Source organism: Onychostoma macrolepis, chromosome 24 (genome assembly GCF_012432095.1).
Source record: "Onychostoma macrolepis isolate SWU-2019 chromosome 24, ASM1243209v1, whole genome shotgun sequence".
In the NCBI taxonomy this organism is placed as follows: Eukaryota; Metazoa; Chordata; class Actinopteri; order Cypriniformes; family Cyprinidae; genus Onychostoma; species Onychostoma macrolepis.
This window is the reverse complement of record NC_081178.1, coordinates 21,636,342-21,662,045: the sequence shown is the minus strand read 5'-3', so window position 1 is coordinate 21,662,045 and position 25,704 is coordinate 21,636,342. Positions and strand designations below refer to the sequence as shown.

The following is a 25,704-nucleotide window of genomic DNA, read 5'->3' as shown; positions in this document are numbered from 1 at the left end:
ATTAATTTTGAATACTTTTAAACTTACTTTGTAAAAAGATGATTCTCAAAAGCATTTAAAGGGCTTTCCAAACCTCCACTGGAGTGATGAACCAGTTTGTCACAGGAAAGTTTCTTAGGTCTCTCACACTGCCACACTGTTCCTGTTTTGATATCCTTATACTCACAGCAGCAGTTGCGTTTCCTCCAACTTCCTTCTGCACCCCACTTAAGATTACATTGTACTACTTCACTGATCCTGGTTTTATTGGGTCCTGATCCTTCAAAGTAGCCATTATAGTGGCCGCGTGGGAATGAAGACTCTCTGTATTTTTTAAGAATCTGCACAACCTCACTGGAGTGCTCAAGACGTACAAAAACTTGTGCCTGACCTTCCCAGGGAAGAAGAAGAACAACTGAGTAAGTCCCATTGTGATGATCCACAACCTCCCCGTACACACTTGCCTTCAAGAAGAATGAAAAAGGTTATATGTAATTATATGTCTTTTGGTAAAGCATATACAGTGGGGCAAAAAATTATTTAGTCAGCCACCAATTGTGCAAGTTCTCCCACTTAAAAAGATGAGAGGGGCCTGTAATTTTCATCATAGGTATACCTCAACTATGAGAGACAAAATGAGAAAAAAAATCCAGAAAATCACATTGTAGGATTTTTAAAGAATTTATTTGCAAATTATGGTGGAAAATAAGTATTTGGTCAATAACAAAATTTCATCTCAATACTTCGTTGGCAATGACAGAGGTCAAAAGTTTTCTGTAAGTCTTCACAAGGTTTTCACACACTGTTGCTGGTATTTTGGCCCATTCCTCCATGCAGATCTCCTCTAGAGCAGTAATGTTTTGGGGCTGTCGCTGGCCAACACAGACTTTCAACTCCCTCCAAAGATTTTCGATGGGGTTGAGATCTGGAGACTGGCTAGGCCACTCCAGGACCTTGAAATGCTTCTTACGAAGCCACTCCTTCGTTGCCCGGGCGGTGTGTTTGGGATCATTGTCATGCTGAAAGACCCAGCCACGTTTCATCTTCAATGCCCTTGCTGATGGAAGTAGGTTTTCACTCAAAATCTCATGATACATGGCCCCATTCATTCTTTCGTTTACACGGATTGGTCATCCTGGTCCCTTTGCAGAAAAACAGCCCCAAAGCATGATGTTTCCACCCCCATGCTTCACAGTAGGTATGGTGTTCTTTGGATGCAACTCAGCATTCTTTCTCCTCCAAACACGACAAGTTGAGTTTTTACCAAAAAGTTATATTTTGGTTTCATCTGACCTTCTCCCAATCCTCTTCTGGATCATCCAGATGCTCTCTAGCAAATTTCAGACGGGCCCGGACATGTACTGGCTTAAGCAGGGGGACACGTCTGGCACTGCAGGATTTGAGTCCCTGGCGGCGCAGTGTGTTACTGATGGTAGCCTTTGTTACTTTGGTCCCAGCTCTCTGCAGGTCATTCACTAGGTCCCCCCGTGTGGTTCTGGGATTTTTGCTCACAGTTCTTGTGATCATTTTGACCCCACGGGGTGAGATCTTGCGTGGAGCCCCAGATCGAGGGAGATTATCATTGGTCTTGTATGTCTTCCATTTTCTAATAATTGCTCCCACAATTGATTTCTTCACACCAAGCTGCTTACCTATTGCAGATTCCGTCTTCCCAGCCTGGTGCAGGTCTACAATTTTGTTTCTGGTGTCCTTTGACAGCTCTTTGGTCTTGGCCATGGTGGAGTTTGGAGTTGGACTGTTTGAGGTTGTGGACAGGTGTCTTTTATACTGATAACAAGTTCAAACAGATGCCATTAATACAGGTAACGAGTGGAGGACAGAGGAGCCTCTTAAAGAAGATGTTACAGGTCTGTGAGAGCCAGAAATCTTGCTTGTTTGTAGGTGACCAAAGACTTATTTTACCGAAGAATTTACCAATTAATTCTTTAAAAATCCTACAATGTGATTTTCTGGATTTTTTTTTTTCTAATTTGTCTCTCATAGTTGAGGTATACCTATGATGAAAATTACAGGCCTCTCTCATCTTTTTAAGTGGGACAACTTGCACAATTGGTGGATGACTAAATACTTTTTTGCCCCACTGTCTGTCTTTTGGTAAAGTCAAGTCACCTTTATTTATATAGCGCTTTTACAATACAGATTGTGTCAAAGCACTTAACAGTATCAAATTGGAGGATAGAGTGTCAGTAATGTATAATGATAAGATTAAACACTCAATTTTCAGTTAAAGGCATTTCATTATTGAATTCAGAGATGTCATTGTCTAGCTCAGTTTAGTTTAAATAGTATCTGTGCAATCAAATCGGCGATAATCGCTAGAAATTAAGTGTCCCCAACTGAGCAAGCCAGAGGCGAAGCAAACTTATAAACATATATAATAAAGCAATAAGCCCCAAGAAGCCGTGGTTTACAGTGAATTTATTGAAGCGGAGTGCCTACAACCCCTTAGCTGTTATAAATTCACTGTAAACCACGGCTTTACGGGGCTTATTGCTTTTATAAAATGGTTATTCCATATACGTAGCAAGGTTTCAAAAAATAAAACAGAGCAAATAAAGTGTAATGATATTAATAAAAACATTATTCTTCCACCAAACAATGTAGTTCTGGTCCTTGATTCTGACTGGTTGAGCCATGTTCGAAGCCGTTGTAAATTACACTACAAACCTACACCTTTGTTTACTTTGTGTGTTGCTTGGCAACCACTTTGTTCCAACCACAACTGTTTCTGAGGAACTACATTGTTTGGTGGAAGAATACTGTTTTTATTAATATCATTACACTTATTTGCTCTGTTTTATTTTGTGAAACCTTACTAAGTTTTATAAAAGCAATAAGTCATAACTCCGCTTCGTGTCGTTCCTAACAATGCCCCTTAGCTGTTATAAATTAACTGTAAACCACAGCTTCTTGGGGCTTATTGCTTTAATAAAACGATTATTCCATATACGTAGTAAGGTTTCACTAAATAAAACAGAGCAAATTAAGTGTAATGATATTAATAAAAACATTATTCTTCCGCCAAACAATGTAGTTCCTCAGAAACGGTTGTGGTTCCAACAAAGTGGTTGCCGAACAACACACAAATGTAAAGAAACGTGTATGTTTGTAGAGTAATTTACAACAGCTTCGAAATTGGCTCAACCAATCAGAATCAAGGACCTGAACTATCCGTTTTAATACTCATTTAACAATTAATCAATTGACTCATTTAATACACATTAAACAATATAAAATGAACACACCTTTAGCTTTGAATTGAAAAGCTTTGCTTTGAAAAAATCTCCACCATATGTTTTCAGGTTCTTGTTGTGGTCTCTGGCTGTAATAATAACGGATATCTTTTCTCCCACTCTGTAACTCTTTTTCAGTCCCACAATAGAGAATGTTGAGTGGACTGGACTTGTGCTCAGATTCAGCTGAGTGATTTGTTGATCTGGACCAGGCCAGACAAGAGCCTTTTGTAGCCTTTCCCACTCCTCATCGCTGATTTCCATTTCAGTCGTGGATATTGCATAATAATTGCTACTATTATTATTTCGAGAAGCTGGTTTAGGTCTTGGGGGCAGTAATTGTGTCATTTGGATACCATAATTCAGTCCCAACAGAGCCTGAGAAAGGACCAGGATAAAAATCACACCAAATTAAAAAAAAAAATCAATATGCAAATGTTTAAAGTTCAGTGTACACTATAACAAAATTCCACCTATTTCAACTTAAAAATTTAAGTTCATTTGCTGCCTTAAATTTTTAATTATGAATCAACTTGTAAAGGTCATTCAACTTAAATTACATTAAACCAGCTTAATAAAAAAAGCTATGGCTCTACTCAAAATTATTTTACAAGTGGTTGCTTAGGGCCCCTTTGGCCACCGGGGAGCTCATTGTCAGGGGTTCAGACAGCAATGCTTGGTCAAAATAAATTGTATGAAGTTTGTGCATGCTAATGTCTGAAAAATTAGAGGCAGCACTTTCAGTCTGGTGCAGAGAAGAGAAAAGTGCAAAAGATAATGGATAGGATATTGATGAAATGGCAGTTACTGGATTGTATCTAATCGATTTAATTCAACATTTTGCGTGCACTGTCAGTAATGAACATGAAAGGTACTGTTTTTGCAGGCAATTCAAATTATGTCTAGATATCTTATTATTCTATTTGTTTAGATCTTCAGAACACACATTAGCTTATTTTCCATTGACTGGTTAAATTTTACAACAAATAAGCAGACGGGCTGAATAAAACTTCAAATTCATTCTCTGACAGTAGGTGGAGCTTACAGAACAGCAAAAAAAATATCTTAGGGCCCCCAAAATGCTGGGGTCGGCCCTGGTCATTTGTCTACTTTGTAATAAAAATAGTTTACAGGCGCAAGATTGGATATTCTGTTTTTTTGTTTTTTTTTTGGATGTAAGCGGCAGCAAGAAAAACACCTTCCATTTGCCTGCTTCAAGATTCATGAATGTTTGAATCCTGAAATCCCCAAAACTGCTTGCTGAACTCGCAATTAAATTACATCTTTCAGTCTTGACCAGCCTGCATGTGCAATTACTTTACCAATCAGTGATTGGCTCTTTCAGTTAAAAGGCAGAACATATTCTGCCATATTGTGTGTTGCAGTTTCATAAGTAATAGGAGTGAACCATCTTTGTATATCTGTAGTCTTTGGTAGATCTCTACCGGTGGGATTTTGTTGGTGGGAGCAGGAAGGAATAGAAATATTTTTAGCGGGAACAAGACTGAAAAAGGCAATTGTTTCGGTAAGTTTGTTTTAGACAAGCTTACATCATGGTCTGCAAAAATCTAACATCTAACACCTATATATAATACCTACTGTATAGATTGTATAACCTAACACAAATATATTGATATTTTACATGTACAAATATATTTTTAATACTGAAATATCTGAAACTGTTTCAATATTCTTTTTTTTCTGCAGCATTGATACGCTGCTATCAATGCTGAAAGAAAAGGTTTCTTTCCTCTTTTCGACAGCCAGTTGACACATCCTAAACATATGCAACACAACCTAAATATCTTCCCAATTTGGTAAAGAGATTAATTTATAAACCTTTTGTCCAAAAAACAGGAGAACATTAAAAATGTCAGTTGAGTGTTAAAAATAACTTCCTATTGTAATCTGGGCCTGTTGCATACAATGGTTAGACTAGTCTTAGACATTTTGTTTTTTCCTTTAAAAATGTATGATTAGTTGTAAAGTCAGCTGCATAAAAACAGAAATTATTTATCAAAATTATTTATCATAATAATATAATATTTTGTGATAAAATCGGAGATGTTTCTAATGATTTATAGTTATAAGCCCACTGCATGGTAACAGGTCGTCCTTTAGTTTTCTATAAAATAAAAGTACACTCTAAAAAAAAGGTTCTTCAGGGGTTCTTCAGCAGTTCTTTGGGTTGAGGTGCTATATAGCATCACTATCGTATAAAGAACCTGTAAAGCCCCTGTATGGTTCATAGTTCTTCAGCGTTTTTTGGGGGGGGGGTGGTTAAAGGAACACTCCACTTTTTTTTGGAAATAGGCTCATTCTCCAACTCCCCCAGAGTTAATAAGTTGAATTTTACCGTTTTGGAATCTATTCAGCTGATCTCTGGATCTGGCGATATCACTTTTAGCATAGCTTAGCATAGATCATTGAATCCGATTAGACCACTAGCATCGTGTTCAAAAATGACCAAAGAGTTTCGATATTTGTCCTATTTAAAACTTGACTCTTCTGTAGTTATATCGTGTACTAAGACCGGCGGAAAATGAAAAGTTGCGATTTTCTAGGCCGATTTGGCTAGGAACTATACTCTCATTCCGGCGTAATAATCAAGGAACTTTGCTGCCGTACCATGGCGCAGTGATATTACGCAGCGCCTGAAAGTAGTCCCCAGCTATATTATAACTAGGTACCTAGCTGGGGACTACTTTCAGGCGCTGCGTAATATCACTGCACCTGCTGCGCCATGGTACGGCACCTGATTTGTATTGTTTGCTCTTTTGTTCCCGTTCTTATAAAAGTCCTCAGTTCTCCTTTTGTATTTGTCCAATCTTGAGTTAATAAATGGGAAAGTGAGTTGATGCCGTTTCGTTCTCCTGCCTTTCATTTATACTTGAACTACAACCACGCACCTGTGACAATATAAAAGTATAAATAAAAATGTTGCAGAGAAAATGAACATTTATTGCTTAAATACGCACTAAAACACATTAATAATAATATTTGCTGTATGTCAGATTTAATAACAGCTGTTTTAGTAAACAAAAACATTTAAAATAGGCCTATATGCAAAAAAAAAAAAAAAAAAAAAAAGAAAAAGAAAAAGAAAAGAAGGGGTTTCTTTCAGCAAGGTTTTTATTCCCATTATCCACACATACAACCCCAGTTCACGCTGATGGACTATTTGGTATTATTGCCTTGTTTGTCACCGCAGTTATTCTTTAAAATAAAACCATTTGCGGGTTTGTCCTATGTCTTACTGAACTACAGAGAATTATCATCATATCCTAAGTTTTTATCCACCGATCCTAAAATAAAGAATATAGGCTACAGGGCTGGAAAAGCGGGGGGACGGATTCCGGGGAGTGAATTTCGAGGGGGGGCGGCGTTTCATTTTCAACTATTTGGAAATTAAAGTGATTTCTATATTTTATCCATTCAAAAGACTACGAAAGCGATCCCAGTCCTGCATATAAACGTAGCGCTGTGTTTATGATTCGCTGCGCAATGCCGTCTTTTGCCATAATACCTGCAGACTGCAGCCAATAGAATTGCTTCTCTATCGCTGCGCGTGCTGCTCCTCACAACACAGACCGTGAACGCAGACTGCAGTTGTTGTCATTCATTGTAACAAACAAAGTGTAGAGAGATGTAAATAATATATTAAGTGTGCAGTGTAGAGAGCTTCATTCATTAAAATAGAAGTTTGTGAAATAGCGACGAACGGAGGGTAACAGCTTTTTAATGAGAGTTTGCAAATGTGAAATTTAATTTATACAACAGTTTTTGATTTTATACAAAAGTTCATATTAAGTGACTTACATTTTAGGAACACTGTTGTCTATTTTCTCTATTTCGTCAACAAAAATATAGTTAAAAAAACAAAGTCACAGCTGAGCCTCTGCGCAAGTCTTTGACACAGAGCTGTTTTGTTTATGAATGAATATTTGCTTTTGAACAAATCTAGTGAGTCAATGATTCAATGACCCATTCATAAAGAGAGTCACTTGCTTCGTTCCTAAATGAATCAGCCGTTTGAACGAATCGATTGAATGAATGATTCAGTGACAAAGACAGTGACTTGATGCCACCTACTGGCAGTTTCTGTTTTTAAAGTATAAATTGAGTCATTTAATTCATTGAAATTTATATATTTAAAACATTAATCTCATAACATTGTTATTATGAGATGTATTAATGCCACCTCTGAGTCTTGTCAAAAATTTAATAAAGTTAGAAAAATGGCATTACAAAGGTTTAAAAAAAAATATTAATAGGAAGGTTAACTTTTGGGTCATTCCTGGGATTCGGTAATATTTCAGTCCCCCAGAGTTTCACCAAAAGTGGTGGTTCACCAAAATGAATTGTTAGAAGCTTTTCACAAAACTTTGGGATGCCCATTAAAATTAATAAAAATAATTATTGCATTTTTATATTTTTAGCATAAAATAAATGTCTTATATCTATTTTGAACCAAGCATTTTGTAATGTCCCTGAGTTTGTACTTAGAAAATTAATAACAAAATGTGCATAGTGCCTGTGATTTTTGGCAACAATGTAAGCATTTACTTGTGTTCCTTTCTTGTAAAAAATATTTTCTAAAAAAATGCAAAATATTTGATTAAAAAAACAGACTGTAAAGTTATGTCTCTCAGTCTGAACTCAACCCCGTCACACTAACCATTCTTCAGTAATGAGGAATGGGGTTAGTAATGAGGAAAATCACGGCCACGACAGGGCTTAGCTTGTAGTGACTTAGATCTAAGTTTGGAGAGGACTCTCAATTTCTGACGCCATTAAATAGACGAAGTGATCATTTGTGGGAAATGATTCTTCCCCTCCCTCTCCTTTCAGTCATTATTGTGCGGTGAGGAGTTTTAGGAGAGTCAAGAAGTAAAATGGTATGTTTGAAATAAAACATTTTTAATTAACATAACATAGCATAGTTGTTTGTAGTCATGAAAAAGTCATGTTTTTACATTACTTTAACTCATCAAAATAAGTTAAGCCATTCTTAACTTTTTTTAATAAATTAGGCTATACGAAGTTCAACTCAAGTTTTAAGTCAGTTTAATGTAAGTTAAATTGAAATTACCTATACAGTTAAGTTGACTATACTTACAGTTGAGACATTTCAACAGTGTTAGAGGTGGAATAAGGAACAAACCTTGTGAATGATAACCTAAAAAACATCACATAAATTAGATTTATGGGCTGTTGTTTTATTTATTTATTTATTATCTTATTACTATTTTATCATAGTAATAAGAATAAAGATAAGACCTACATTTATCAGATAATCAGAAATATGTTTTACATAACATCACAAGTAAACCATTCTTAGTAGTAGGGTAACACATTCGCAGGCAACAGCAGCATTAATATTTAATTTATTTTCTATATAAGAATTTAGATGCTTGTCTAATTTTCTTTAGTCTTAAGACATGAAACATATTTTACAGCAGCGCTCGTCTCCTCTGACGCTGATCATTCGGCTTCTGCGTCTGATCTAACGCGTGCGCGCTCCCGCGAGAACATTTGCTGAACAGCGACCCCTGGTCACAGTTTTCGCTAAGTCACCAATTTCGGCACAACACCGGAACAAGATGCGTTTTCTCTGAGAGTCTGACAGAAATCGACGGTAAGTGTGCATACATAGAACTATTTTAATAGCTAGAACAAAATATCAAGGGTTATTTATTGCTGTTTTTTCTAACTGGTGAAAAATCTAATTTTAAATGGTTTTATCTGCCCAAATGAGGTGTAGAGCGGTTTCTTCGCTCCATTCGCCGATGTTCGAGGCACTGGGAAGACTGTCCGTTATTTTGTTATTTTTGAATCTCTCCAAAAGGCTAACGGTAAGTGAATTCATGTAATCATTATAAATATCATATGTACTGAAATAAAACATTGTTTATTCGTTCTTTCTTTGTGTGGTCATGAGTGGTTAAATGGTAAAATCAACCTTAATCCAGTGAGGTAACGTTAGACTAGTCTGTTAGTTAAAAGGTCATTTCAAATGTTCTTATCTGCCCAAACGAGGTGAGCAGGCCTCGGCCTGTCGCTCATTCCTCCACACGCACACACCGATCACACCAAACCTCCGACTGTCGCTAAACATATCCGAAGCATCTGTGAAATACTTTATCAAGAACGACACATCATAATTTTACAAGAAAGAAACTTGTTTATGATTTTTATTTATTTTTGCCAAATGCAGTTTCGCGCCGTTTCTTCCTGCTCTCTTCACTTCAGGCGCCCGCGCTGACAGGTTGCGTTTCCTCGCGTCTGACAGAAATCGACGGTAAATGCATAAATATAAGTATTTTAAATAACCAAAACACACTATCAAAGGGTTTGTATTGTTTTTCTAATTGGTGAAAAATAATCTCATTTTTAACAAAAATGTGTGTGTTTGACAGCCTACATCCTTCATTCATAGACACTGCTGTGATTTAGGTTAAAATGCTTAAATACTCCATACATATCAAACAATCTGTAATAGCAGACAAGGCAACAGTGATCAGATAATAAAAACAGTGCTTAATATTTTAAAGGGGTCATGAACTAGGACAAAGTAAAAGGGTCATAAACTGAGAAACTGTTTTTATTATATATTTTAAATCACCGTTTATTTCCTACAAACCCTAAAAATGTTTGTTGTCACAGGATCCTCTATACCCAACCCCAACCATCGTCCTAAAAGACTGTGAAGATGGGAACCCTTTAACCAGTGGCTCAGTTACCATTCAGATGGATGGAGAGGACATGGTCAAAGATGATGGGGGCACTGATATTTCCCTCGCTCTCAGCCTCCTGTACTCACTCTACCAAATATACAATGTTGCGTATCCAAAATATTTGAGAAAGACCTTGATGTTTTTGGAGGCTTTCATTTTCCAAAAGACTATACCTGTCCCTGTATGTGTACAGAGGGTTTATATTTCCCTGTAGATCCCTGTAGATTCCCTGTAATCAAAACACGGTGTCTCTCACACCGAGAGGCACGCACGCACACACACGCACTTCCCTGTATGTAGAGATAACTCAAACACACTTACACAGACACACAAACACATTCACAGGTGTAAAGATACGCAAATCGCAGTTGAATGATTCACAGGCATTTTCCAAATGTAAGTGATCATCCCTGTCCCCTTGTAGTGGACACGCTTATCATTATGCAGTCGTTTAGAATGCACTTCCAAAAAGGGAGGAATGTAATTTCCTCATCTTCAGCTGGGATGTTCCTGTGACAATGCAGCATGGTCTCTGTCAGCAGATGTCGCTGTTTTTTTTTTTTTTTTGTTAGCATAACTGTTGTAAATAAACATTTTATATTTAAAAATTTAAATGTTTAAATTTAAATTAAATACGATTTGAATGCACGACGCAGAGGCAAAGAAGGTGGTTGCCTCCGCGAAGTGCATTCAAATTGTTTAATGCACAGCTAGCTGTTGATTTATCCCGTTTATGCCATGGTCATTTGCCAGCATTCACATATTAAAGATGTTAATAATATTTGCGCTGCAATATTTGACGATAAAAATGACGGTTATTTTTTCAACTGTCACTGTATATTACCATGTTTACCAATATTTATAGGAAGCACATTAATATGGAACGTGATTAAACTGACCTGGAACTACCTGTGCAGTTAAATGAATTTAATCAACACCTGCCAGCCAATCAGAATCGAGTATTCAGACAGACCATGGCATAAGCTAATATATAAAGACTATGTATGACTTTTAAATATCAAATAGGCAATTTTTTATGCCTATACAGATCGTGCTGCGTTGTCACAGGAACATCTCAGCTGAAGACGAGGAAATTACATCGCTCCCACTACAAGGGGACAGGGATGATCACTTCCATTTGGAAAATGCCCGCAAATCGTTCAACCGCGAGTCGTGTATCGTTACACCCCTACACACAACACATACACTCACATACGTACACACACAACACATACACTCGCACGTTTATATTAAACTGTAGATAATTTTAATTGTTTATGAAAATTCATAGTCTTTCCATCACTTTTGGATGTTGAAACAGTATTTGTTTGCAGATGGTATGCAATTCATCGTTACAATTCTCGAGTCTAAGATGTATCAGTTTAAGGCTTTCTTTTTGAAAGAAATGCGTTTCTCTGTGAAGGAAGTTTTTAATTCCCTGTAGTTAAAATTAATTAAGCCATCTTAAGTTGCATATTTATTTGTTGTTGTTGCTGCTGTTTATCTTACAAGTATCTGTACTGTTTTATATTGTACTGTTTTTATTGTATTTTTTTCTGCTGTTTTCTGGTTTGTGTGTTTATTTAATGCTGTTTTCAGTTTGATTTTGGGCAATTTGTCTACTTTATTAATTTTGGTTGCCTATTCATATGACTTTATGTGGCACAAGGAATAATAAACATGCATTTATTCCTATTCCTGGATTTCTTTGTATGTTTGCTAACTATATTGGGGCCATGAAGAACCTTTTCATGAATGGTTCCTAATAAAGTGCCATGAAGAACTGCAAGGGGTTCTTTTAAGAACCTTTGAAAAGGGTTCTTTGCAGTACCAAAAAAGGTTCTTCATGGCACTAAGAAAAAAAAGGTTCTTCAAGGAACAATTTAATAAAAGGTTCTTCAGGGAACCAAATAACTTTATTGCACATATAATTAGAAAGTTATTGAACGCGGAAATGTGTGAATGTTGTGAATGTGCCAATATAAAACCAACTTTACCCTGCTCTCCAACCTTCCGTGTCACATACTTCAGAAATTATTAATATTCTCATGTGCATGGTGCTCAAGAAACTGTTCATAGTTGAAAATGGCTGTGCTGCTTAATGAAATGTGGAGGTGTAGCTATTTATCAAAACTTTATGATTGTGAGTGCAACAAGCTGACTCATTAGCTTAGGACTTCAAAGTTCTTTTGTACTCAACACGAAACGTCAAATAAAAGTCTTGAATCCAGAGTTCTTCGTTTGACTGTTTAATTATGAATCTCAAAAACATAAAAATAAACACTTAGGATATTTACTTTTCTTACAAATTAAATGTACAGGTACGTGTAGGTCAAAAGACTGTGTTGCTCCAAAGTCCAGTGGCTTCTGACTGTTTCGCGGGTTCTATTTCTTTCATACTATATCTAACAGCCAATCAAACTACATTATACTAAATCACTGGTTAACTGTTTACATTCCAATTTCTATGTTTTATTTGCAACACAGGTTTTCTCAGGTTTTACAAAATATACTAAAATATTTTTACTTCCATAGAAATGGCTTCAACATATCCCGGTCCCTAATTGACTAGGCCTTAACATATCAATTATCAACCTAAACTTAAACTGAAGTCATTTATACTCTTATATTCAACACTTTCTTTAATTCCTTTTAGCAAGAATCTTCTTCTCTTCATAGGCAAGTATTTAAGGTAAACGTTAACTGGCAAGTATTAACATACTTAACAACTAAATACTTTTCATAGACTATTCAAACTATTCAAATGGTAATTTCTACTCTATTCAAGTCTTTCTCTTCTATCTTCAGTCTTCTCCCTGCAACAAACAAAGTTTAGTTATTGGTCTTTGAATGATGCTTGTCTTCGTCCGAACCTCAGCACTTCGGACAACGCCTTTGGAGTCAGGCATCACTCTCATGACTCTGCCTAACATCCAGGAGTTTCTTGGCAGAAACGAATCTGCGACGAGAACGACATCCCCAACCTTGAAACTTCTACTTAAGCCGAGCCATTTTTGCCGTTCTTGCAGAAGCGGTAAGTATTCGTGAGTCCACCTTCGCCAGAACAGATCCACCATATATTGTATTTGTCTCCAGCGCCGGCGGGCGTAGACATCATCCTTAGTGAACACACCAGGGGCCTGTACCATGATGGTGGCTAAACAAACTCCGGGTTACAGGATTAGTTTTGAGTTGACAAAACCAAACCGATGCAATCAGGCTTAATTGGTACCATGAAGCAGCTCATCAACTTTCTCTGTCAACTCGGGCTTTGATCCTTAAGCTATGATTACTCCACGGGCGCGTGCACATAAAAGAGTGACGTCGGCACCGAACAACCAATCGCGTTCAATATGGATAGAGCGAGAGCTGTCTATTTTTCTGCGGAGGAGCAAGAAATAATTATTCAAAAGTATGAAGAATATAAACATGTGTTTCAAGCACGCAGTAATACTGTATCTGCTGCCAAAGCAAGAGAAGAGTGTTGGAAAAAGATCGCTGATTGCGTTAATGCGTAAGTTAAACAAATATACATTCAATATTAATTAAAAATGATGTATGTGTGTGCGCGCGCGTGTATATGATGCCTTTACAATAAGGTTGTATCTGTTTAGAGAACGTAATGCATTAGCTAACATGAATTAACAATGAACGATAGTTTTTCAGCATTTATTAATCTAATGTTAATTCCGTTAGTTGTTCAAGTTACTCCTGTTACTTCACTGTGCATTAGACGTAATGTTAACATTTTTATTTAAAAAATTTATTAATGCTTAAATTAAAATGTATATACGTATACTGTATGTATAAACGTATTTGTATCTAAAAATGTTACTGTATATTAGGCCTGTGTCATATAGATTAATAGGCTATTCATTGATTTTTAGATGCAACCCCAACTACAAACGTTCTTGGCAGCAGATAAAGACAAAATATAAAAATATAATTCAAAGTGGTGAGTATTTACCATAACCTTTTATTATTTTCGTGAACATTTTCACAAAAACTCTTTTGCAGCAAACAGAAAAAAGTGTGACCTTCGGAAAACTGGGGGAGGGCCACCTCCCCCAGAATACACTGTGGCAGAGGAGCTGGCTCTGAGTAGCAATAAGGCGGCCGATTATGGATGGTATTGGTACAGGTGCTGTACAATCTGACCCTGGTGCTGGCTCCTCTAAGCAAGTGACACTGGGTATGTGTGCAATGCATTACTACCTTTTAAAAGTTTTACATGTGGCTGACTGTGTGTTCTGCAGTAGAGGGAAATACAGTGTCCCTGTTGAAGCCGGCACACTTTCACACAGTCTCCCACACAGAGGTGAGCTTGCAGCAGACAGAACACTATGAATATGCTTTACAACAGTTACGCTTTACATTGGCCTACTTTAATTTATTAGGGTGAAGCAAATGACGAAGACACCCTCTCTGTGTGTTCTGAAACCATTGCTGAGGTGAATGCATTTGTTTTTTTGTTTATGGCACACATTTTAATGTCACACAAATGTGACTGGCCCTTATCTTTTATTGTAGGATTTTTCACAACCTGCCCCACAAACTGATGCCTCTACCTCAATGGGCTTCAGAAGGAATGTGAACAAGGTACTGCTTTAAACCCTTGACATAAATTACAGACAGTCCTGTGCCTGTATTAACTCCTGCCTTGTCATTTGATTTACCTTAAGATTTGTAATGACTGTTTGTGGTGGAATTATATTTCAGGTGGAAACTGACTCAGTCAGGGCCCTTTACAAAAGGAGCCTAGAATGGGACTGCACTCTAAAGGAGCTGGACTGTGAGCTGAGGAGCCTCCAAATTAAAAAAATTAAATTGGAGATCAAACAACTGGAAAAACAGATCTCAGTATGTGAACTTACTAAAACAGGAAACACATTAGTATGAATACTCAATACTTAATGCATCTTTCTCTCTTTCTCCCTCCCTAGCCACATCAACAATAAAACCATTTGAGACCTATCTGCAGTTTCAATGTGCTTTTATTAAGTAAAATATTGTATGGTGACTGCATCTCTGACAGCTGCGCCAGCTGGGTGGTCAAGTGTGATTGGGTCAATTTCATCGGGGAGAAGCTGGTTTAGTGATGGTGCTTGCTCCTTTCTGATAGTGGCTATATTGTGCAGAATGGCACATGCAGCCACTATCTGTGATGCCCGCTCTGGTGACACCCTTAACCGCCGAAGGCAGTTGAAACGTGCCTTTAGGATGCCAAAGGTCATCTCAATCTTGACCCTGGTTTTACTGAGGGCCACATTGAACCTGTTTTGTGGCCTTGTCTGAGGGTCAGGATAGGGGGTTAGTAAAAATCTCTGGCATGCATAACCCCTGTCTCCTACCAACAGGCCATCAAAAAGCCCTGTCACAGAACAGAAAAGGGGAAAATTGTATAAGTTTTGCTTTGTCAATTAAAAAGAACACTTTAAAGTGTTTTGTACTGTAACTTGCCTTCCTCAAAGCGCTGACACAACACAGACTCACGGAAAATTCGTGAGTCATGCACTGAGCCAGGCCATTTGGCATCAAGCTTGTGATCATGCATTCATGATCACAAGTTATCTGAAGATGAAATGTACAGTAGATCATTGTCATATGTGTTAATGATTCATCTCACTGAAAATAAGTCATCTTGAATCTATAGTACACCTACCTGAACATTGAGGCTGTGAAAGGACTTTCTATTCACATAATCTGCCTCATGTTCTCCAAGAGCTGTGGAGAGTGCAACATGTGTGCAGTCTATTGCTCCTATGACTCTAGGGAATCCTATCATAAGATTAATATATTTGTTAAAAGATTTAGAATAATATTAACATGTACTGTATTGTATAATTTAAGTGTTCTAAGTGAAATCTGCTTTCTGGGGAGAAAAAAGTGAATGTATAAAAGTAAATCTGTTCATGTAGTGTCACCCTATCAGTCTTACCGGCAATTTTATAAAAGCCCTCTTTTATGGACATGGTCGATAAATGTCCAGGGAACACTATGAAGCTATTCATGTACCCCTGCAGTGCGAGGACCACCTTGCGAATGGTTCGACAAACCGTGTTTTTCCCAAGGTTCTCTGCATCACCGACCGCATACAAGTACGCATCGCTTGCAAAAACGCAACGCAATGCATACCATTTGCGGTACAGTAAGAGCATGACTTCGACGTGTCACATTTGATATGTGCGGCTCAAGAAGTTCGCAAATATAAGAGATTCCTTCCATGGAGAATCTGTATCTTTCATACAAGTAAGTATCAGGAAAATCTAGGGGATTTTGTCTGTCCCTAAAAACTCTTTCTCTACGAAGTGCTCGTCTAACAATTTGTGCGGAGATGTCCACAGGATTTGGTAGAAAAGGTGAAGCCATTGCAACAGACACTGGGATATGTGACGTCACCTATATGTTTCTTTGATCACAGCTGATTGGTCGAATTTCAGTCTGAGATCTCGAATCCAGAACATAACCTGCCCCGGAGCAGGTTAGCCGTGCAGCATAAGATACCATGGCAACAAACAACGCTTAAAGCCGAGCTACCTTCATGGTACCTAAAACCCAGAGTTGGGGCAAACTAAACTGAAACTTACCTGGCTAGCCAGCTAAACCGGCTTCATGGTACAGGCCCCAGGTGGAAAACTAGGCTGTGTTTTCAACGCAAGCAGATGATTGGGCGTCAGCGGCTCGAGGTCATTTGGGTGATCTGTGTTCGTGGTTAAGGGTCTCCCATTGATGATGCTCTCAACTTCACATAGGAGAGTGTGTAGTCCTTCATCTTCTAAGAGCTGTTGTTTCACAACAGAGCTCAGCACTTTTCTCACTGTGCGAATTTGACGCTCCCAGATACCGCCGTGGTGAGACGCAGCAGGTGGGTTGAAAATCCATTGCACACCCTTTTTCATCATTACTTCATTGATACGAGACTGATCCATCTCTGCCAATGCCTCACGCAGTTCTCGTTCAGCGCCGACAAAGTTCGTGCCATTGTCAGAACGAATAATTGACACTTGACCTCTTCTGGCTTGAAACCGCCGTATGGCATTAATACATGAATCGGTGTCAAGAGAATGGGCTACTTCTATATGCACTGCCCTGACAGTTAAACATGTGAAGAGCACTCCATAACGCTTAACCTTTGCACGTCCTCTTCTGACCTCGAAAGGTCCAAAATAATCCACACCCGTGTTGGTGAAGGGTGGTTTGTCAGGGAGCAGACGGTCTTGTGGCAGATCCGCCATTTTCTGCTCTCCTGCCTTTGCATGCAGTCTTCTGCAGAGGTTGCACTCTGAAATCACTTTTCTTGCTGCTGCATTGGCTCTTGGTATCCAATACCGTTGTCGCAATATGGCTAAGACATGGTTCCTGCCTCCATGTCCACACTCTTGATGGATGTGGTGGAGAATGAGGTGAGCTATTCTGTGCTGTTTATGCAGAATGGCAGGATGCTTGGCCTCCTCAGGCATCGCCGATCTGTTCAAACGTCCTCCTACTCTCAACACATCATCTTGCAAATATGGATCCAGTTTGAAGATAGAACTGTTCTTTTTCACACGGGAGCCTGCCAACTTCAAGGCTTGTATCTCCTCCGTGTAAGCTTGTTTCTGACTGTATTTAACCAGTTCAATTTCAGCTCTGGATAGATCTTCCACGGTGAGTTTTCTTTTTTCCAGGTTCTTCTTGCACATCACCATTTGCTTTTCAACTATAGATCTACATTTCCCTGGATCATTCTCATTTTGCTGTATGTTCTGCTCAAACTCTTTTCTTTTCTCGCTCAGGTGCCGCAACATCCTTCTCAAGAGCAACATCCAGGCTGCCGCCTTTTTCAGCTTATGCCAACTGGAGTAATACTCAACGAGCTGGTTCAGTGGATCTGTGCACTCGTTTGAGTTTGTGCATGACACTGCAGCGGATGTCTTCACCTCAACATCATCTTCAGTCAGGTAAGGACACTGTTCAGGTTGTTCCGGCCATTCAACATCCTTTTGCAGGAAACTAGGCCCCTGAAACCAGCTCTTACTTTCTATGAAGCTCTGGATCTTCAAACCTCTTGAAGCCTGATCTGCAGGGTTTTGTGAAGTATTGACATACTTCCACTGAGAAGATGTAGTCGCTTCTCTAATGAAAGAGACACGGTTTGCCACAAACGTCTTGAAACGAAGGGCATCGTTTTCGATGTACTTTAGTACTGTTGTACTATCCGTCCAGAAGACCGACTCCATCAGGGGAACTTCAAGTTCTTCTTTCAACATCCGATCAATCTTGACTGCAACAGTCGCTGCTGTCAACTCCATTCTCGGGATTGTAATCTGTTTGAGTGGAGCGACTCTGGACTTTCCCATCAAGAATGATACATGTTTCTCACCCCGGTCATTTGTCAACAAGAGATACGACACAACGCCATATCCATCTTGACTAGCGTCTGAGAAATTGTGGATTTGAGCAGCATTTGTGGACCCAAATGCAGAGGGTTTGAAACATCTGTTCAGACTGAGTTCTGAAAGCTTGTCTAAGTCTGTCAGCCACTTCATCCATGTCCGGCATGATTTTTCGTTGATCTCTTCATCCCAACCTTTCTTTTCTTGGCAGAGATCTCTTAAAATGAGCTTGATCGGTAGTAGGAGTGGTGCCAAAAAGCCCATTGGGTCATACACTGAACTGACTACAGATAAAATGCCCCGTCTTGTGCATGGCTTGTCCGGCAGATGTATTTTGAACCTGAAGCTGTCAGAACTTGTGCACCACTGTACGCCTAATGCCCGTTCCACTGGTAACTCATCATACTCCAAATCGAGATCTTTGACTTCAGCCGCTCGTTCGTGGTCAGGAATAGAGCCCAGCACTGCTCTGCTGTTGCTGACCCACTTAGTCAAATGGAAACCACCACTGGCACACAACGTCATCAGCTCTCTCGCAAGAGCAACGGCTTTGTCTTCTGTGGCTACTGACTTCAAACAGTCATCCACATAGAAGTTCTTGAGGACTGTTTGTGTGGCTTCTGGGGTACTCTTTGATGCTGCATCTTCCGCTGTTCTTCTTAATGCATATGACGCACAACTAGGGGATGATGTAGCACCGAACAGATGCACACACATTCTGTACTCCTCTGCTTCCACATTCAGATTACCATCTGGCCACCAGAGAAAGCGTAGCATATCTGTGTCCGTGTCTGGAATCCACACCTGCTAAAACATGGACTCGATATCTGCCATCATGGCGACAGGCTCCTGTCTGAATCTCAGCAACACTCCGATGAGGGTGTTAGTTAGGTCAGGCCCTTGCAACAACTGGTCATTTAGCGATACACCTTGGTAAGTTGCCGCACAGTCAAAGACGACTCTGAGTTTCTTCTTTTTTGGATGGTACACCCCATGGTGTGGAATGAACCATACTCTTCCATCACTGCGAATCAACTGTTCTTCTGGAATCCTTACTGCATAGCCTTTTTCCAGTATGTTGTCCATAAAAGCCTTGTACTCATGAAAGAAGTCTGTATTCCTACTGAACTTCCTTTTCAAAGAGTTAAGCCTCTGCTCAGCAATACCACGGTTGCACGGCATCTTCACCTTGTCATCCTTCAAAGGCAACTTGATGCGGAAGTGACCATTCACGAGCTGGGCTGATATTGTTACTGTATGCATGAACTTCTTGTCATGTTGCGACTGTTCTCGTCTGTCGTCACATCTTCTTTCTGGAAAATCTGCATTATAGTGCTTTATCAGCATGTCATCAACGCTAATCAAAGAAATACGGTTGACAAGGAAACTTTGTCTTTTGCCATCATCTGATTCCTTCTCTTGGCATCTGCTGATTGGCCCATTGACGACCCAGCCAAGAGCTGTCTTCACAGCATATGGTCCGTCGTTCTGGCTATTAATAATCTCCCATGGCTCCATGGCTTTGTATGCATTGACACCGATGAGCAGACCAACTTCTGCTTCAAGTTTTGGGAGATGGACTCGACTCAGGTAAGACCACTTCTCCAAATCTTTCTTCTGTGGGATGTTGGCCTTTTTTGCAGGTATATCTGGCTGAGTATACACATTGGGAAGCTGAATGTAATCTTGCTCCTCTAAGCCACACACCTCCAGATCAGTAAGTTCATAGCTATTCACTTTCTGTTCTTGTGCTATAGTACGAAGCAGGAACTCTGTCTTTCTGCCTCGCATATTCAACTTCTTTGCCAATTCTTCAGTGCAGAAAGTCGCTGTACTTCCTTGATCCAGGAAAGCATAGGTCTTGATTATCTTTGTGTCTTTCTTGTGTTTTATCTGCACAGGTACGATGGGAAGAATACACTCACTATTCCCGGCCCCAGTATGGTCACCTCTTCTGCACCCTGCAGACACGAGAGCACTTGTGACTTCACTTGTACTTTGTGAGCTGTCATCTGCACTGTTATTCTTTGATGAAGCATCTTCCTTAACAATGTGCAAGATAGCTGGGTGCTTGAATGAACAATCTGGACAAGAAGCCCTTTTTTTACAGTCCTTGGACATATGACCTGCCGTCAGACACCCAAAACAAAGACCGTTCGTTTTCAAGAACTGAATTCTTTCTTTCAGAGGCTGTTCTCGAATCTTGTTGCATACATTTAGTGCATGGTTCTTCTGGCAGTAAAGACAGGGACTTTGAAAGACACTTGCTGACTTGACTGCAAAAGGTTTCTTCTCAGGTTGGCTTTTACTGAAATTTTTTTCAGTAGCGGACACATTCACAGCAAAGCTACTTCTTTTAGACTCGCTTTTTCTAATGCTTGGTTGCTTTTTTGAGTTGTTCTGATTATTTGAAGTGGAGTCCAGGATGTCTCCAAACAGCGGGTCATTGGCAACCTTTGCTTGACGGTACACATATTCCACTAAATCAGGAAATCTGGCTCTTTTTCTTGTTCTTTCTTGAATGTCATAAGCGTAACTTCTCCATCTTTCTTTCAGTTTGAATGGAAGTTTGGATAAAATGGACTTCATGTTGGTAGGATTGTTAATTTCGTCCATGTAGTCCACATCATTCACCGTGTTACAACATCCGACCAAGAACAATGCAAAAGCATTCAATCCTTTTCTGTCTTCTGACCTTATCTGAGGCCATTCCATAGCCTTCTTGATATAAGCTGTAGCGATGGTCATTTCATCTCCATAGTGACGATCAAGCAGTTCTCTGGCTTCTTTATAAGCTCTGTCGGGTTTCATGTGCTCACAGCTCCGAATGAGATCAAGTGGCTCTCCACTCGTGAACTGTTCAAGATAGTACAGCCGGTCTTGATGACTGTCTGTTTTACTGTCAATAGCATGCTCGAAAGCCCTTATGAAAGATCTGTAAGTCAGAGGATCTCCTGTAAACGTGGGTATGTCTCTTTGAGGCAGTTGAGACAAACTCTGTTGTTTAATGAGCATCTCGGTGACTTTGTTTTGATGCTGTAGCACTTCGTGCAGGCTATCTGCAGAAGAATCAGTGTGATCATGATGATTAAGATGTGGCGTGCTGCTGACAGCATCAAACCTTGACAATGACTTTCTTCTATCTGAAGCACCAACTTGAGTGACTGGCTTTGGATTGAATGTAAGGAATGTCTTATCAGCTGACACACTGTTTTTTTCTTGTCTACGCATCATGGGTTCAAATCTGGGTCCTGAAGGTGGCTCTAATAAATCATATTTAGATTCCTGAGCATCTTCAAAATCTTCGTACACCTTTAGTTTGGCATCTGAAGCAGCAAGCTCAGTTTCAAGCTCTAATTCCTCTTTTCTAATTCTCAAGCGAATTTCTTCCTGCTCTATTGCTTCTCTCTTTTTCATTGCTGCAGCTCTTGCCAACAGTGCTTCACGTTCAGCTTTAATTCTCAGCATTGCAGAATTAGTACTGGAAGTGTGGCTTACCACGGAGTTAGCTCTGGACACACTATCATGTGGCCTAATAGCATCTTCCTCATCTTTTAAGACATCTGCAATCCATTTGTTTGTGTTTTCTATAAACCGCTGAAACTCAGAATATCTGTTCTTGTAAGCATCTTGATCCGCTTTCTTATCATCTTCGTCTATTAACTCACACAACTCTTCATTAATCCGTTCATACTCTCTAACGCATCTTTCAAACCTTGGCAATGCTTCATCTTTAATGAGATTAACATTGTGTTCATTTTCCTTCAATTTGGCTAAATCATTCTTCTGTTTGGTTATTTGTGCCAACTTTCCCTTGCGTTCTCCTTTCAGCCTTTAATGTGGGCTTTGGCGCACTCTTTTGGTCAACCCATGCAGCTGCGCTTTCATCTGCCATGTCATGTCACTTTAAAATCTTCACACAGAAAACTGTCACAATTCCTATTGTACACAGCTTCTAATCTTCTTATAAGCACTCGTTTAAAAGAGTCACTGATGTGCAGGATTTCTTTATGTAAAGCTCTATGACTTTCAGAACGAAATATCCAGTGAGCACTTACTGTCACTTTTATACGATGAAGAAAATATCAGACCTGTTCCAGGGAAAGTTTCATTCAGCCGACTCACACTGTACTGGCTTTCTTTCTGTATTTTTTGAGCTGCGATGTAGTTTTCGTCCGTATTGGTCTGTTATCTTTATCATCCGCTAGCGGGTTTCCCTCAGATCAGCCAGAAAATGTCGATTAGCTCGCCGTCATCACGAGCGAGCGCGTCTTTCTTTAGCGATCTTCTCACGCGGCTCGTCTTTTGGATTCGTCGAGCAATCTTCTTTCACTCGATATTTTGACTATGTCGAGCAGTCTTTTGACTTGATTGTGAGTGCAACAAGCTGACTCATTAGCTTAGGACTTCAAAGTTCTTTTGTACTCAACACGAAACGTCAAATAAAAGTCTTGAATCCAGAGTTCTTCGTTTGACTGTTTAATTATGAATCTCAAAAACATAAAAATAAACACTTAGGATATTTACTTTTCTTACAAATTAAATGTACAGGTACGTGTAGGTCAAAAGACTGTGTTGCTCCAAAGTCCAGTGGCTTCTGACTGTTTCGCGGGTTCTATTTCTTTCATACTATATCTAACAGCCAATCAAACTACATTATACTAAATCACTGGTTAACTGTTTACATTCCAATTTCTATGTTTTATTTGCAACACAGGTTTTCTCAGGTTTTACAAAATATACTAAAATATTTTTACTTCCATAGAAATGGCTTCAACAATGATAATGTGAAAGACTGAAATAGACAAAATAGAAATTCGAAAAAATAAAATAGAAATCTGAATTATTTGAAATACAAATTTTAGTATAATTATAAATAACATTAGCCACATAGAAACTTTATAACAATGAGTAAAATGAATAAGACACACATCCCTCCTAAAATGTAAAGCTAAAAATGACAGTATAAAACTGTGTTTAAGAGTTTCAGAAAGGAAGAGCAGAAGACAAGGATCCATCACAAACAGAAATATATTCTGTATACATTTCCATATGGATATATCCTAGATAGGATTTAAAAAAGTCTCTTTAAACTTTGGCGCAACAGCTGTTTGAGATAGAATATGAAAGATTTGTGCCGTACTAAAATCTCAACATCACCAAGGCTATAACACTGAACATAACCAACAGATGTATGCTTAAAAACTTTGTAAATCAGTTTGTTTCTTGCACTTGCAGTTGAATACGTCACTGTCTCATAACTTATTTTTAGCAGGAGCGCTCCGATAGAATCTTGCGTTCAAATCTAGAATCTTTAGTTCAAGCCACAGGCGATTCTACACCCTTTCTCTTTTATTTGAGCTTATGTAGGCTAAGCAGCTATTATTAGTCATAAAAAACAAAGCAGTTACGTTGTATAAACCAAATTTTATCCAACACTAGTCAGTGGAAAACCTATCATCATATGGGGCAGCGCTTTGTTACAGCTGTCACGAGTTTTTTATAAATGCGGAGAATATTGAATATCCTTTGGTGCAAACTATATATGAGGCGTTGTCGTTAAACCCGTCTGCATACGACCAGCAGCTCATTACAGATATTTTGCGTGGGTTTTTCGGCTATGAGATCATACACTAAAGATAAGTAGCCTATGTATAAATTATTATCATTATTTGTATAAATTACATTTAAATAACATATTGAGGTATTGAATAAGAATTTGAAATTGAATGATAGGAAGGGGAATTTACTCAATTGCAATTCAAAGAAATCCAGCATCCAAATTTAGCCTATTTAATTCTTGATAAGAGCATGTTTGTTTGTTTTTCCGCAGTTGATCTGATGTCTAATGAATTGAACTAAGTTTAATATTGTCAAAACAAATCCACCACAATGCATTGAGACAACTTAATAAAATATGAAACATAAAAATGTATTGATTCCTGCTAAAACCTTATTTTATTATTTAAAACTACACTTGTAACAGTTTAGCCCTATTAAAATTCTTAAATTTCTTTGCTAAATTCAGATACATGCATTCAGATTCATGGATTGAACTGGAATTTACAATACATTCTCATTTAAATCTAACTAAATACCACACATCCCTGTTGTTTTGCAAGGGAGAAGTAACATTCTTATTTGTCCTCATTATTTTTACATCTGCATTTAAATATCAGTTTTTTTTAAGAACTTACCAGACAGGATGATGCACAAAGAAAACATGCCAGCAGTAATGCATATCGTCTTAACCTGCCGACTGATAATACATACAAAATGATCAACTTCAAAATCATTCAAAACATGAAACCATTTTGACAAATGTGACAAATAGTGATTACCTGGTGGATTTAATTTCTTCACAGATGGTATGACCATGGCTAAGTCCGCTGTTCTCCTAGAAGGATTTAACGTCAGCTTGTGAGCTAAGTACATGTTCTCCCGACCTTAAACCAGTGTTCTGTTAAACTGGTCACACTGCTCTGAAATTGGATAACGTGGCATTTACGTTGCACAACACAGCTGTCCTTAGTAATACTCTTTTGTTTATCCAGTTTTTCTTTGTTTAAGGTGATTGACATTAGATGCCAACTGTCTTGCAGATAGTTAACTCTCGCTATTGGAACTACAAAATTCAGCAGTTATTTTTTCCCTGTTTATCCAAAAAAATAAGAACACAAGTTAGAACACAAGAGTTTCTCTGAGAGGGCCGACACAGTGGCACTGTGGCACTTTCACAACATTATTCCACTTTTATTACAAGGAAAATATACCAAAATAACCATCAGTTACTTATATCAGTTACAACTGATAAAAGGGCAAGAGGGCACCAACGAATGGCTATTTGAATTTAACCCTCTACCGCACGCATTATGATAGACCTATAAAAAAAAATATTTGACTCTTTTTCTTTTCTTGGAATGGCTTAACTTGAAGTGCTGTAAAAAAAAAAAAAAAAAATGGGAAAAAAATATTATTTTAAGGTACTTTATGATTTGTTGCCATACGGCAACAACATACAACAGTGGATCTAACTTAGAATAAGTGTAAGTTTACTTACAGTTAATATTTTTCCTCACAAATGTTTGTGGTGATTCAACTGGTGTTCTAATAAGCTTTAACACGGTATTTATAACCTTATACATACTTTCCAACAACTTCTGCTTTTATTTATTCCATTCTTTTAGCTGAATGCTTTATATTATTTGAATTTCAATACATTTTTCATGAATATTATTTAAATTTCAAATTTATACAGTTAAAACAAATCTAATACTGTACGTCATGTATCATAAAACACTGACATAAAACCAAAAACACTGCAGTTCATGAAAATTCAACATTACGCAATCTTATGTG

At 38.4% G+C, this 25,704-nt stretch overlaps 1 protein-coding gene, 1 long non-coding RNA gene and 1 pseudogene across 3 annotated transcripts in view; 1 reads left to right on the top strand and 2 right to left on the bottom strand.

Annotated features, from left to right (window-relative positions):
• LOC131533621 (NXPE family member 3-like) overlaps nucleotides 1-24,859 on the bottom strand; it is a 28,646-nt gene extending 3,787 nt beyond the window's left edge. The window contains exons 1-4 of the mRNA XM_058765973.1: nucleotides 24,687-24,859; nucleotides 24,543-24,604; nucleotides 3,246-3,611; nucleotides 28-443 (exon numbers count right to left, since the gene is read on the bottom strand). Coding sequence (XP_058621956.1) covers nucleotides 28-443; nucleotides 3,246-3,611; nucleotides 24,543-24,604; nucleotides 24,687-24,780 — 938 coding nt within the window. The 5' untranslated portion in view covers nucleotides 24,781-24,859. The remainder of the gene's footprint in view (nucleotides 1-27; nucleotides 444-3,245; nucleotides 3,612-24,542; nucleotides 24,605-24,686) is intronic.
• LOC131533623 (uncharacterized) lies at nucleotides 8,793-11,974 on the top strand. Of its 2 annotated transcripts, none has more exons than XR_009269173.1 (4): nucleotides 8,793-8,871; nucleotides 8,998-9,088; nucleotides 9,451-9,534; nucleotides 9,900-11,974. It is a non-coding gene; the product is annotated as an uncharacterized LOC131533623 (long non-coding RNA). The 2 variants fall into 2 exon arrangements; XR_009269172.1 differs by having other exon boundaries at nucleotides 8,808-8,871; nucleotides 8,992-9,088.
• LOC131533622 (putative nuclease HARBI1) lies at nucleotides 14,968-16,357 on the bottom strand (annotated as a pseudogene).
• Nucleotides 24,860-25,704: the final 845 nt, after the last annotated feature.